Genomic DNA, 14,514 nt, shown 5'->3' with positions numbered 1-14,514 from the left:
ATGCTTACATGAAGTTCAGACCTGGCTTTAACATCAATCAAACCAAACAGCTCAATCTAATGCAAGGTATGAACACACACTCTGTATGCACTGAGGACAGATTCAATCCGATCTCTCAGAAAACATTCAGAGCTGATCTGGAACACGTATGTTAACATTCTGAATAAAATATGCCCCAGGGTGGACAGAAAGGCTCAGCCTCAGCCAAAATGTTCAATGTGGCATGGTAAGGAGTCATTCTAAAGTGTTTTACTAATGTTTCATATACGCAGGCAACACTCAGCTATTTACATCCATGTAGAAATCCATCCTCTGTAGTTCACAGAATTCCATAAAAATTCATGAACATATTTTCAGTGCTTTTTTTGTTTAAGATTAACATGGTGAACTCATGCCAAGGTTAAGAAAATATTCCACCTGCTCATCATCCACAAAACACAGTGAATTTCATTTGCAAAAAAATATTAAAAATTCAGTCTGTTAAAGGTGAAATAAAAGCTTTTATGTTTGATGTGCTTGTCTATTTCCAAGGATAGAAGTGATCAGTTAAGGCACATTTGGAGACGCATACTAATGTCAGGTGAGAACAGACACATGTAGCGCTGCTGGATCTGAAACATACATGTTAATACCAGATCTAAACGGGGCCTTAGTCTGTTTGGCCCAATGAGCCACAGGTTTGTTTACATCTAAGCTACGTCCATTGCCAAGTTAACAGTGGGGTTTGGGTAGGAGAAAGACACCGAGGTGAATTCAGAGAAAATCCAGTCTGAGTCCTTCATATACAAGCCTGTCTACGACACAGGTGTCAAAGTCATTTTAGTTCAGGAGCCACATTCAGCCCAGTCTGATCTCAAACAGCTCAGACCAGCAAAATAATGGCATAATAACCTATAATGATGACAACTCCAAATTTTTATCTTGTTTTTGTGCAAAAAAAAGTAAAATTACATTGTGAAAATGTTTACATTTACAAACTATACTTTCATCCAAAAGGTGAATAATCCAGATAATCAACCTGAACCAAGACAAATTAGTGAATTTTAACAATATTATGCCTCAGTGTATCATTTACACACAGATCACAGTGGATCTACAAATGCACAAAGACATTTGGTAACAGGCTTCTGTAAGTGAAAAAATATATTATTTAACTTAATGATCAAAAAATTCACCAAGACTCAGTGACTCCCTAAACTGTTAATGTCTATTGTGTCATTTTTGTATTTCAAAAATTCATCCCATGGGCTGGATTGGACTTTCTGGCTGGCCTGTAGGTCAGGGGTCCCCAACCCCCGGTCCATGGACCGGCCCATAGATCATTTAATACTGGGCCGCAAAAAAAAAAAAAAAAAAAAATTGCGGTTAATACTAAAGCAATTTTTTCCATTAGTCTTGTGGAGATTTTATTTTGAAAAGCGACCGTTTCCACCCTCTCCTCACAACCACTCTTGACTCTAGAGCGCCATTTCATGAATCAGTAGTAACACAAGCTAAAGAAATGCGCCAAAAACAAAATTCACTGGAGAACTTTTTCTCCAGGAAGAAACAAGGAAACAATGGGGCTGCAGAAGGGTCCCAGACTGTCTGCAAACAGAAAGCTGCATTTAAAAGGAAATACCATGATTCCTGCCTAAGTTACAGGTTCATGGCAACGGGTGACACACAAGAACCTCAAAACTGCTCCGGCACGTCTATCCATATTTGAGACAACTTCAAACCTCTTTGCATTCTGGATTCAAGTCAAAGCAGAATATGCAGATATCGCCACAAAAGCCCTGAAAGTCCTTCCATTTCCAACCTCATATCTTTGTGTGGCTGGCTTTTCCGCAAATGACAGTTACCAAGACAAGAATCCAGAGTAGACTGGATCTACGGAACACAATTGGAGTGTGTGTCTCCCATCACCCCCAGATGGGACCATCCAGTTGCAAGGAAAGACGTCTAGGGTTCCGACTGATTCTGCATTGGGGTGAGTTGATAATATACTGTAGAATCACTGGAATTGCCTGATATACAGTGTAAGTGTTTCAGATCACATGCTCTGAACTGACAAAGGTTTTTGTTGTTGGAACCCCCACACCTCTACCTGGTCTGTGAAAAATTTTCATGCATGAAACCGGTCCATAGTACAAAAAAGATTGGGGATCACTGCTGTAGGTCATATATTTGACACCCCTGGTCTACAGGCTCGAGGATGGTTCCAATTTTTAAGGTACATTACAACCACATTGGAAATAAAACAAAGCCATTTATGCATGCATGTAATTGTTTTCACAAATGTCACATATTGCACCTTTAATAAACCTGACGTGGCTTGCATTGAGCGATCAGTCGGACTGTCCAGAGTGCAGGGATTTACTGATCTTATCCATTTTCAAACTCATTGGCCGACTAGGCTTATTTCCCTTTATCCAGCAGAGTTATTGATTTCCACGCAAATAGTATCAACGTGTGTATCTGTCCACTCGGCTCTCAGCTCTACACATGAGCAAAATGAAAACGCAGACGTCAAAGGAGAGAGAGCGAGTGTGAGAGAAATAAAACTCTGCCTACATATTCCAGCAGGGCCATTTCTAAAACGCCTCTGCACTTCCTCAAACCGTGAGAAAAGTCTGTGCACATGTAGACACATATACACGCAGACAGCAGTACGACTCATAGTGAGATGTCACACTACTGCAAAAAAGGAATGGTCAATCAGACTGCAATTGAAATGGTATTTTAAATGACTGAAAAGAATGTGAAGCATGACTGTTCATACACTAATCTGGTATAGCCTGAATCTGTCTTCATGCAGACTACATTCTGCTTTCTACTGGTGGAAAATGGTTAAATTCATTGACAATGACAAGTAAGGATCATTTTTATAATCACTAGGGAAATTAAGCTTCGCCCGAAAGCATCTGCATGCAGCGCTGTAATGGTTACATTGTCAATCTGCACATAAAATGTCAGTATATTGCATGAGAGCAGAACTAGTGTGAGAAACTGCAGATTTCATGAATGTATGAGCTACAAAGTGACACAGCCCGTGTGACTTTTAGCCGCAGGCATCAACAGTCTATTCAGGTCACCAGACTAGTTCAAGCCACGGCTGAATATGGCCAGCGTGAACTCACTGTGGCAAAACAACAGCACTGTTAAGCATTTACACGACTCATGCATAATTATTATAGGTTATTTATAGTTTATTAGTGTTACTGATGCCAAAATGTGTAATGGAGGCTTTCAACAAAGAGGCTGAATGACTGAATCAGTTGTGGTTATATCTTCAACAAGGATCTCCCAGCTTTTCCACAGACAACAGAGATTCAGAAATCTAAAATCTCAGAGGAACGTTACCTACTATTCAACATATGTGCTGTTTTTTTTGTTTTGTTTTGTTTTTTTTGGGTAATTCCCCATTTCCATCCCTGGGAAATATCCCCTCCTTGGAGGCAATGTATCTGCAGAAACAAAGAACTGTTCAAGTCAACTGATTTTGTGCAGGATTTTTGTGCAGCTGAAGGTTTGCTTCACTGATGTCATAGTAGTAACAGTTATTATTACTGCAAAATGAGGGATAGTATGAAGTGTGATTATTAAAGCCTTAGGACATGAAAGATGACTGTTAGGCATAGCTATTTTCTCAATACAAGTTATAAATATTCTGTTGTATTTGACTTCTTCTCATTCAAAGTGTATTCATAATAAGTCTGCATTCCATATTGGTTCAGTTTTAGTGATTATACATGCATGCATACAGTATGCACACCATGTATTAAGGGGTTTCCCTCCTATTATAAAAGGTCCACCACCCAGTCCATTTTGGACACAACCTAAGCCAGATTACTATATTATCACTTTAGGACATCAAAACTAAACACATGACTTTTCCTACATCTAATGGCTGCAGTTGGTTCTCTTTAGCAAGTTACAACTTAAAGCTTTTGGGTTTGCATTTCCAACTTTCTGTAGATTTTGGTCAAATTAGAAAGTCCAAATTGTATGAAATTCAGTACTTTTATTCTGGCAAGAGGAACCCTAACATGGACACCTATGCACCTGAGGCTTCCACAATCTTGCTGATATTCTGACATGATTGTTGGTGGAAAGTGGATGCAGGGGGGTCCGTCCCCTCATTGTATGGGAAACACTGTATTTATAGCAAGTGTTGTATCCATCTTTTTAAAATAATGGTTGAGAGCAAAATGCAAAATTAGAATAACATCCTTCAGATCATTTCAAACCCAGACAACACCCAAGCCTTCTGAAAACAGAGGGAAAACCCCTACTGATTGCTGAACTATTATTAAGCTGGTAGAAAATAACATACAAAAGTACCAGCAGCGAAAACCCAGTGAATCGGAGGCCTGTCGAGGACTGAAGCATAATTAACTGCAAACACAAGCACATATTGTGTTGATAGGTATACACTCTTGTGCAAAGTGCAGTGTTGCCCCACTGTTGCAACGCTGATGAGATAATTCACAACATTACTGAAACGTCCAGTCACAGGAATGTCAACGGTGACTAAGATATTTGGTTAAATAGCGCTTCGATCGAGATACCGAATTTGCAAACCATTTAGAATTTTGTTTTTTCTGCACAAATATGTACTAAAACATGATCAGATTTTCACAAAGAGAATCCAATTAAACATAGTAATCCAATTAAACATTTTTATTCATTGTAGAAAATTACGCAATCTTTAACATTTGTGTATTAAAAGTGTGTGGTATGATCATCTGACAGGGTTATCAGAGTTTAGTATTTTAATCAAAGGGACAACAATCAGGTCTAAGTCTGGGTCAACACAGGTTTTTCAAAGTGTATATCTCAGAAAACTAAGATTGTTGAAAACCTTAGAAGGGTTGCTAATGTTCACCAGGCTAGAAAGGGTTCCAGAAGGATTTCTTAACAGCTTGGACTCCACCAGTTGACCGTCAGGCAGATGGTGTATAAATAGAGAAGATTCAACACCATTGTCCCCCTCCTTAGGAGAGGTCAACTAAGACTGTTCACCCCAAGAGGAAGGCATGTAATAGAGGTCACAATCAACCCCAGGGTAACTTCTAGGAAACTAAAGGGCTTTAAAGCTGTGGTTCAGTGTTTATGTGTCCACCACCAGGAGAACACTGAACAGCAATAGAATACATGGAAAGAGGAAGGCACTACTCTATAATAAGAAGGCTGCTACCCATTTACAGTTTGCTAAATGCTATGTGGAAAATCCAGAATACCATCGGAAGGGCGAGAGTTGCATTCCAACATAAGATCTGTGGTAGATGGAGGTGGTAGGATCATGATTTGGCCCTGGTTTGCTCAACTTGATCAACTATGGATTCGAAACTGTAGCTGAAAATTCTGCAAAAAATGTCAACACATATACATGAACTAAGGCCAGAAGGTGAATTACTGACCAGGTGATAACCCACAATCAAGCTTTGGCTATATTCATAAAGGGTAAAAGCTGAGGAAATGTAATGTTTGAGAATGACTGAGTTAAAGTTGTGACCTTAATCTCAGTAGGTGTTTGGTCAATAGCGGGTTCTTAAAAGGCAAATAAAATAAAGTCAATAACCAATTATCACCGACGCCCACATAGAAAAACAACACTATTGAAAACCATTTTTGACCTAATTAGGGACTGGTAAAGTGTTGACCTGAATATTTAAGTCACAGTGATAAACTAAAATAAATAAAGGACCAGGATCAATCAAACAAAAAAATGTAGGGCATATGTGACACTTTCCTTTGGCATCACAACTGTCACAACTATTAAAGTAAAATTCTGCTCATACCAGTAGTTCATTAAACATTTCATCAGTTTCATCTCATGTGATTAATGAACCAATGAATCAGCCCATATGATGTTGTGAAAGAACCAGAAGGAAGACATTCACTGAATCTCCTGAGTTGCAGCTGCTCTGTAAGGTTAAATAAGATAAAAAAAAAACCCCTCCTAAGCCACAGTGTAGGGTCAGTAAACAGTTAACAGTGAATACTTAGTTGAAGTTAAAGCTGAAAAAGAGGATCAGATCAGTTAGTGAAGGCTCAAGGTTTAATACTTTTGCCAGACAAATATTTTAGAAGTTGGATGATTTACATAATAATTCAGTAAGTTGAAAATCTGAGGCTATTTTATGCAGAAAAGGAGAAAATTATAAATTCTAGTTTCGGGCACTTCCATGGTACTATTGTAGTTCTGAAATGGCACGATGCGAGTGCACATGTTTGAGTTATCACAGTAGTGTGTAGGCTGCAGACCCTTTGGTTGCTCACCCAAAAGACCACCCAGAGATTGACGATCTCCTAATATCTTTTTTCCCTCCAAAATCCACTCCTGAGCGATTCTGACACTACTCATCTGCAAGTGCTCCTCTTTCATTTGGAATCAAAGAATATAATTGATTCATTTCATTCCTATCGTTGCTTGCAAGATGTGAGAGAAGGACAAAAAGGAAGTGGAAAAGAAGAGAGAGAGAGTAAGAGCTGAAGCTTTGAAATGCTCAACAAACCGCTCATTGTTCTTGGCCAGCTGCCTCACCCCAAAAAACAAAACCAAAGAGTGCTCGTGTGGGTGTGTGAATGTATGTAGTATACATATGTGTGTGTCTTTCAGCCTTCCTGGGTAGGTAGGGTAGGAGCTTTCTCTCCACACTGGCTACAGCTGCTTAAGATCATCAGCCAAGATATTCACACATAGATAACGTGAATGTTTGTGTGAGCGTGATTGATGTGAATCAGGGTAACGATAGGTGACGTACAAGGTGGACAGATAGCAACAGGAAAAATGGTGGTGCTGTAAGACATTTAGTCCAAGGTACAGTCATGACACAGCAGCTGATGCAACAAATCACTCTCGAGGATTCAGTTCTGATTACTGTTGGGGTTGGTTAACAGTGTCCAAAAAAATCTTTGCAGACACGGAAGTACAGTTAATAACTCACATTAACTTACAGATTAACCACAATGTCTATTATGTGATGCTGCATTTCAGTTTATAAGTGGGTGCTTCTATGAAACTGGTCCCTAAAAACAGGACAGAGGGGCTAAAAATTCAAACCAGATGTAGAGTAATGAAGCAAGTTTGGAAGCACTCTGGTTTTATTTTAAAAATAAATATTTACTGAGATAAAAGAGAAACTATTTTTTCAGATAAAAACATATTTTTATACTTTTTATATTGTTTTTAATACAAAAATTTGCATGTAACATGGTAAAAAGAACACGAAATCTATGAGCTACTATTTTTTTCCCCGAATATCTCTGTTTTCTCTCACAGGTACATTTTGGGAATCAAACTAATTATGCAAGGCAGAGTGTTTCACAACAATGACCGCTGTTGCAAAATCACTCAGGATTTATTTGTGTTTAAATGGGCAGATTCTGCATGTAACACAAGTGGACGTGATGGGTTACACATGAAACCTGGAATGAGACTGCCGATTCATGAAAAACCTGCATGTCTAGATTAGAAAAACCACTAGGATCCTCAAATTTAACACAGTGTCTTTATTTATAGCAGTATATAAGACCATTTCAAATGATGTTTTCCAGATCAATTGCACTGACACCTAGGTAGTTTTCCTGTTCCAATTTTGGTCCTATTTTTGGCCCCAACATTTTATTAAAAATTAATTAATTTTGGGATGGCTCAGAGAAAGAGTATAATTTTTTTTGCATCTATCTGAGGTCATCATTAGGTACATCCTGGGAGGAAATATGTCTAAATTTCTCTTTTATTATTGGGTCTAAAAAGCTGGCAAAGTGCCAGATACCAAAATAAACCCAGTTTCATAGAAGCACCCAAGTGGAAAAGACTCTACTGTAACTACTAGGCCTACTATGACACTAAAACTCTAAGAAACTAACTACATAAGGGAAACTGCTTCCAGTTTTATGGATTTCTAATAAAACAGACAAAAACTACTGTATGGATCACCAACAGGACATCTTATGAACTAACAATAAGTCAGTTCCAGTAGTGGCTGATTGCTAATATCCATCCTGCTGTTTTGATTTAATTACATTTACTGCTAACCATGATCTTTTGTAACCAAGTTGTTTTTGTGCCTAAACATAGCCACACCTTAGCCATTGCATTGTCACACCCTGAATGCAACAACAATGTTGTATCTCTGGTATTTTGTGTCCACAAATGTAATGCATATTGATATGGGAATTGACTGAATGGATGCATCTAGAATCAGCTCCAAATGTATTCTATTTAGTAATGATGTTCAGTGATCCAAATGTATTTACTGCACAATTAATCAAACTGAAATCATAATCAAAATCAGTCTGTGCAAATATATAATTGCTAAAGGTCTAAAGGTTCAGAATGAGGTGGCTTTAGGGTGATGTAATTGCAAAATGGAAAAATAAACACTGTTGTATAGTAATAATGTGGACACTGAGCAGAAAGAGAAATATGCAAAATGAAAAACACTAGTTTAAGTTTGCATTAAAGTTGATATTTCATAAATGTAACCATAACAAACCAAGCAGACTTGAATTGAAAGTGCAAAACCAATATTCCCAACAATAATTACAGTTTAACTTCTTTACTAAATTGTGCAGCCCAACTTGTTTTTTTTAAATCACTTTGACTCAGATTGTTAGTTCAACAGTCAATCCTGTCTCTTATAGTTAAAGAAAATTAATTCCCGAATGAATTAAATGATTTTTCAGGGGTTGATATTGGCAGAGTTAACAGCTAACATTATTTTTGTCTACTTCAAATTATCATTATTACATCAGCTTTTAAAATCCACTACTGGCTGGTGCTTCCTGCATATTACCTAGAAATATATGCATCAATCTAACAGCAAATGTGTCAGCCGATACTGTAATCAGTTACACCAACCTTGATGATCAGATGGGATATGTGATAAAGGTCTGGTCCTTTTTTCCTTTTGTGAACAACACCAATTAACATATTCACTTAAAGGCTTCATTAAGTTTAGTCCAGATTTTCAAGAAACCAGGATGATGTGTTCATGTTGGCACCTAAAAGAAGTTTTCTGTGATTTTGTGTCCATATGGCATGCACATTATAGTACTTTGGTTGAACTTTGACACTAAGATGCACTCTGTGGCATTTTCAGAGCCTAATATATTGTCATGATAGAAGCAAGAGGTGAAATGATACAGTTAAAAATAAGCAAATTTGTTTCTTTGTTTTCAAGTGAACATCTTGCCCTGATTGAGGTACTATAATAGGACTGATCATGACATAAAATGCTTCATACACTGAGCTGTACTTTCCACTGTAGAGCTTAAAAGCATGGCTTGAATAAGTCAATCTATTTAATACCTAATCAGCCATTAATGTCTGATAATAATGTGAAGACTTAGCAGATGAGTCATAAAGACTGACTCCAGCTTAAGAAACATCAGTACAACACTGGTGCAAACCTCATGCAATATTAAGTCCACAAGATCTGTCTTGTATTCACCACTAACTCAGCAGCGTATGCCCTCAGTGTCATCCTGTTCTTATTGAGCAGCACAGTTGGAAAGGAAAAACAACACCGCTTAAATGCTAATATATGCTGCAAGAGAAGACCTAGGTTTGGAGTCGGAAATGTACGTCCATGTGTGTGTCCACTGGGTGGTTTCTAGTGCCAAGGTCCAGAGGAAAGCCTCAGGACCCACCTCAGTACCATAAAACATGATCACAGCCCAGAAGGAATACCTACATACCGGTCTCACACCCAAATGAGAGCATCCATGCAATACAAGCTAGGATACAGCTAGGTAGATGACTTCTGAATGATTCATACTAAGAATAAAATCTAAACTGGATTTGTCTAAGGCACAGCTCCCTAGAAGCTTAAATTTGTGCATGGTACCTGACTGCATTAGAGAAACCCCAGCTACAACGACCTGCAAAGTATGCCCACATGCACACAGTGTTAAAGGGAAGAAGGTCCACAAGACTTTGGATCTGAAGCATGAAACGCCCTAGTAGTAGTAAATGACTGGGAGCGGGAATATTTAACATTAAATAATCGATGACTGGCCCTGGACAGACCTGGGCTCCCCTGTTGAGCAGGTAGGCCCGGTCAGCAGGTCTCAGATCTGTGTGCTGCAGCCTGTCTGGAACCGGGTTTTTCTGTGTCACACTCCATCCAGGCGTCGCGACACTGGTGTTAGGGATCGGTAACACGGCCCTGTCCGGGATCACGTCAGTTCCAACCCAGTCAACTATGGGCACACCTTCCGCTTTGACAGTTGCGTAATAGACCGGCCCTATCGCTTTAACAGTATTACGCATACCTTCGGTGCTATGTAGTAACACGACTATGCGATCTAATCTACAGTCAAATGGATGATGATCAGATCGGGTCTGCGGGGACAGATCAGGCTTGGTTTGTGACCTGGGCCGGTGCCAGCTCTACCTTCCTCTAGCCCGGCCCTGCCCGGCGCGGCCTGCTAACGCTGGCCAGGCTGACCGGCGCGTCAGGGCGCACAGACCTGAGCTAACAGCGAGGACGGCGGGGTGTGAGCGGCTCAGCACCGCCCAGCCTGTGACACAGATCCATGACAGGGCTACCCGGGACTACCGCCATGCTGCTCTGACACGTTTTCAGCCCGGTTAGTGACAGGGTATGTAGCCAGGATGTGTAGCCCCCAGTGGGCCTGGTGCATGCAGAAAGGTGGGCTGCTGTAGAATGACAGGGGTCTACTTACTGCTGACTTTCATGCTGCCGAAAGCCGAGGGCTGCGGCACTGGTTTGCAGCTCTCCGCGAAGGATGTGGTCCTGGGCCGACCCGACATGATCCGATCCCTTAGATTCTCTCGCCTCGGAGACTATGACTTGCTAAACGGCAGGGCTGTTCGATTCGCCGAACCTTCTCATCCAAAAAGGATGACAGTAAATGAATAATACTATAATTCACCAGGAAGCCAGGCAGAAAGCGATCCCACGATTTGTCCCACGATCCTTCACACGAGTTGGTTTCTCCTAATAAAGCTCTTTCCCATCTACAGTCACTCAGAGCATCCTTTCTACCTGATAGTCCCTGTTTTCTTTCAACGGGCCTTTGAAGACACGTCTCCGACTAAAATAGTCATGAATCTGGCCTCTCCCTGTGGCCCCCCGATTAAAACCAATTGCGATTTCTTTCTGGATGAGGATTCGATGGAACAAAAAGCGAAGACGTGTTTAGATCAGATGGTATGAGTGCTGATCCGGTGGATCACAGGAAAATGCGGGCTTTTCTTGTCGATTCGGGACACATGCAGTTCCTCTTCATATCCCGATGTGGAGGCTCAATGATCCGACTGCCATGGCGGCTCCCTCGCTATACCCTAGCCTACAGAAACGTCCAACGGAAAATCTGCCAGCTGCCACAGTCTGCTTCCACGATTTCAGTGACTCTACGCTGGTCCAAATCTGCCCTCGCCGCCGTCAAAATTCGGTTCTAGCACTGACACCTGGGGCAGCGAGCTCCTCCAAAAACGATGGTCTTAAAGTACAGAGTGCGACGATACTGAATTTCTTTTTTTATTCCTTCCCCATAGGTTTCGGGCTCGCTGTCTTTGTCGCTACGCACGTCTCCTACGCCATTTCCGTACAGTCTTACAGGGATCGCCCCGTCGCTACGTCAGAGAGTTCACGCTAGTGACGTAACCCGCAATGCAGAATGGGGTAACTGTGAACGCGCAAACGTGAATCTGGGGTGTCCCGCGTAGCCAATCACAGACACGATCTTTTAGAAATGGGCGTTCACCGTGCTCTTGTGTAACCAATGAGGGTGCTTCTCTTGAACACCACATGGCATAATTTGCTGGGCCCCGCCCCCTCAAGACTTCAAAGGCTTTTTTCCATGCAGCGGCTGGGGCAGTGGGCGGGTCTGCTTCCGGGATTGATCACTTCATCCACCAATGAGGATCCAAAATCCGACTGTCACTTCAAATGGCCTCGGTTGTCACAGAGCAGCGGTGGTCATGCCGCACTGTTGCTATGTTAGTTATAGAAACCCCATCCTTTAATCCCCCCACACCTCTGGCACCGGGTCGACCGGGTCCTAACAAACCACATGTGGGCCAGAGATATGTCACAAATACTGAGAGGTCGACCACCATGTCTGTCTAAGTCAAATAAATGAAAATGACTGCCTTACTCTGCTTGATATTTTCCAATCCTAATTCTAGAAATAAAATAATAATAATAATAATAATAATAATAATAATAATAATAATAATAATAATAATAATAAGTTTTACAAGAAATCCCATTGCACACCATCAAATCAAAATGAACCAAATAAATCCTAAATTGAAAATATATTCCCTTTGCAACTAAGAAAAGGCCCCTAACATCACTGTACAATGTTAGTTTACAGTGATAATGGGGATCAAATGTCATACGTTACGTTATGTTGAAGTATTAATTAAAATAGTTAATGTATGATAACGTTTTAAAAGAGTGACCAGTCATCCATGACATTTTACCTCACTGCTTCTAATAGTCCCATACAGTAGTGAACACTGGTGTTAATGCTGGTAACAATTCTGGTAACACCCAGAAATTTGCTCCTCATTCAGTGATTTGACGCTAATTAAGTTAAGATTTGCAATACAAATACTGTTAGAGCCATAGGTATTTGGAAAGTGACAAAAATTGTGTGATTTTGTCTCTGTATATCATCACAGTGGATTGGAAATGAAGTGTGATTGAAGGGCGGATTTTCAGATTTAATTCAAGGGTTTTAACCAAAATCATGCATGAACTGTTTAGGAATTACATTTCAAATAGTACCTCCATTTTCAGAGGCTCAAAAGTAATCGCACAAACTAATACTGTTATCAATATGAGGGTTGTTTTTAATATTTAGATGAAAATGTAGAAAGTCTAGAACCCATGGACATCATAAACTTCAAGCTTCTTCATGAAGGTGCTTTGCCAGGCTGTTATTACAGCTGCTTGTTTGTGCATCTTTCTGCCTTCACCCTGTTCTTCAGTAACTGAAGATCGTTGCATTTCTTCATCTGTAAAAGCTCTTGGGCTGCCTCTGAAGTATGTTTTGGGTCATAATCCATCTGCACAACTGAATAATTAGTGTTCAGATGCTTATGGGTCTGACTGTAGATGTAACACTGACTATAATCTGTTTGAGCCCATGTGTTACTGCATTTTTAAAATGTGGGACATTGTCTCAATTCGGTGCACAGTTCTGACCAAAGTGGGACATGGGACACCTGATCACCTCAGGCACAGGTATTCAACAATATGATAACATACTGCCAAAACAGTTACCACCTGGATTCAACCAAGCAAGTAGGTAAGAACCTTCCATTGGATCATCACTGCAGTGATTAATATCTTTCTAGTAACAAGTTATGTAATTTTAACTGATGCAGTGAGGAGCTTCTCATTTCTTTAATAACCATCAGTTTGATAGAGAGCATAAAGACTGACCCTGTGTTTCAATGGAAAAAGATCATGTGGTCTGATGAGTCCAGACTGACCCTGTTCCAGAGGGTTGAGTACATCAGGGTGAGAAGAGAAGCAGATGAAGTGATTACCCATCATGCCTAGTACCTATAGTACAAGCCTATGGGGCCAATGTCATGATCTGGTGTTGGTTCACTGGATCAGGTCTGGGTTTGAACATGTTTGGGATGGGATGGAGAAGACTTTACAGAGTGGTGCACCTCTTCCATCATCAATACAAGGTCACAGAGAAAAACTAAAGTTACTCTGGGTGGAGTCAGTGTCATGTCATTTATTGTGACACTGCATAAATGTTGTGTGACATAAATGATGTCAGAGCAAATACACCCTGTAATCAAATGTAGAGGCGGACCAACACATATTGCGTGTGTGTGTTTTTTTGTTTGAACAGCGCACCTTTGCGTATGCTCTTCATGGTACCACTCCCTAAAGAAAATTGCATTTCCAAGATGTAATTAGTTTCAAATAATGGTTTATTCATTCATTCATTATCTGAACCTGCTTTATCCTCACTAGGGTCACGGGGGTCGCTGGAGCCTATTCCAGCTACTTAAGGGTGAAGATGGGGCACACCCTGGACATGTCGCCAGCTCATTGCAGGGCTCAAATAATGGTTATTTTTTTTGTTAAACTGCATTGTTACATATGCTATAAACTATTGATAAATGCTTAATATCATCTAAATAAATTAATTTAGGTAAAACTACAATTAAAAGGACATAATGTCACTTATTGAACAAAATGGACCCAAAACTATAAGAAAGTAAGTTATTTCCTCTCAACACATTATTCATAAACTGATGTCATAAAAAAAAATAGATATGTTTTTTTTTAAGAAAATTGGAGTTAATTTAATATCAAGTAAAATAAAAAGATATTTCAATGATACACTTTGTAGCTTTTGTCACAAATAGAACAATATCTGAAAGCTTGTTTACCATCATTTTGTCCTGGAGTCATTTGTTTTTCAGGAAATTTAGGAAAAAAATCACAATGTTGAAATAATAAATTTAATGAAATTAGTTGAGACTATATAAGTGTATTTGGATGTGTTTGACTG

General features: G+C 39.9%; 1 protein-coding gene across 4 annotated transcripts in view; it reads right to left on the bottom strand.

The window, feature by feature from the left end:
• Positions 1-11,563, bottom strand: part of gsk3ba (glycogen synthase kinase 3 beta, genome duplicate a) — a 46,643-nt gene extending 35,080 nt beyond the window's left edge. For all 4 annotated transcript variants that reach the window (XM_030124210.1, XM_030124213.1, XM_030124212.1 and 1 more), the window contains exon 1: positions 10,684-11,563. In XM_030124210.1, coding sequence (XP_029980070.1) covers positions 10,684-10,771 — 88 coding nt within the window. In that variant the 5' untranslated portion in view covers positions 10,772-11,563. The remainder of the gene's footprint in view (positions 1-10,683) is intronic.
• Between the last annotated feature and the right edge of the window lie 2,951 nt (positions 11,564-14,514).

The sequence above is a fragment of the Sphaeramia orbicularis genome, chromosome 21 (assembly GCF_902148855.1).
Source record: "Sphaeramia orbicularis chromosome 21, fSphaOr1.1, whole genome shotgun sequence".
NCBI classification, from domain to species: domain Eukaryota; kingdom Metazoa; phylum Chordata; class Actinopteri; order Kurtiformes; family Apogonidae; genus Sphaeramia; species Sphaeramia orbicularis.
The sequence above is the reverse complement of the archived record's forward strand: the minus strand, read 5'-3'. Positions and strand labels throughout refer to the sequence as shown.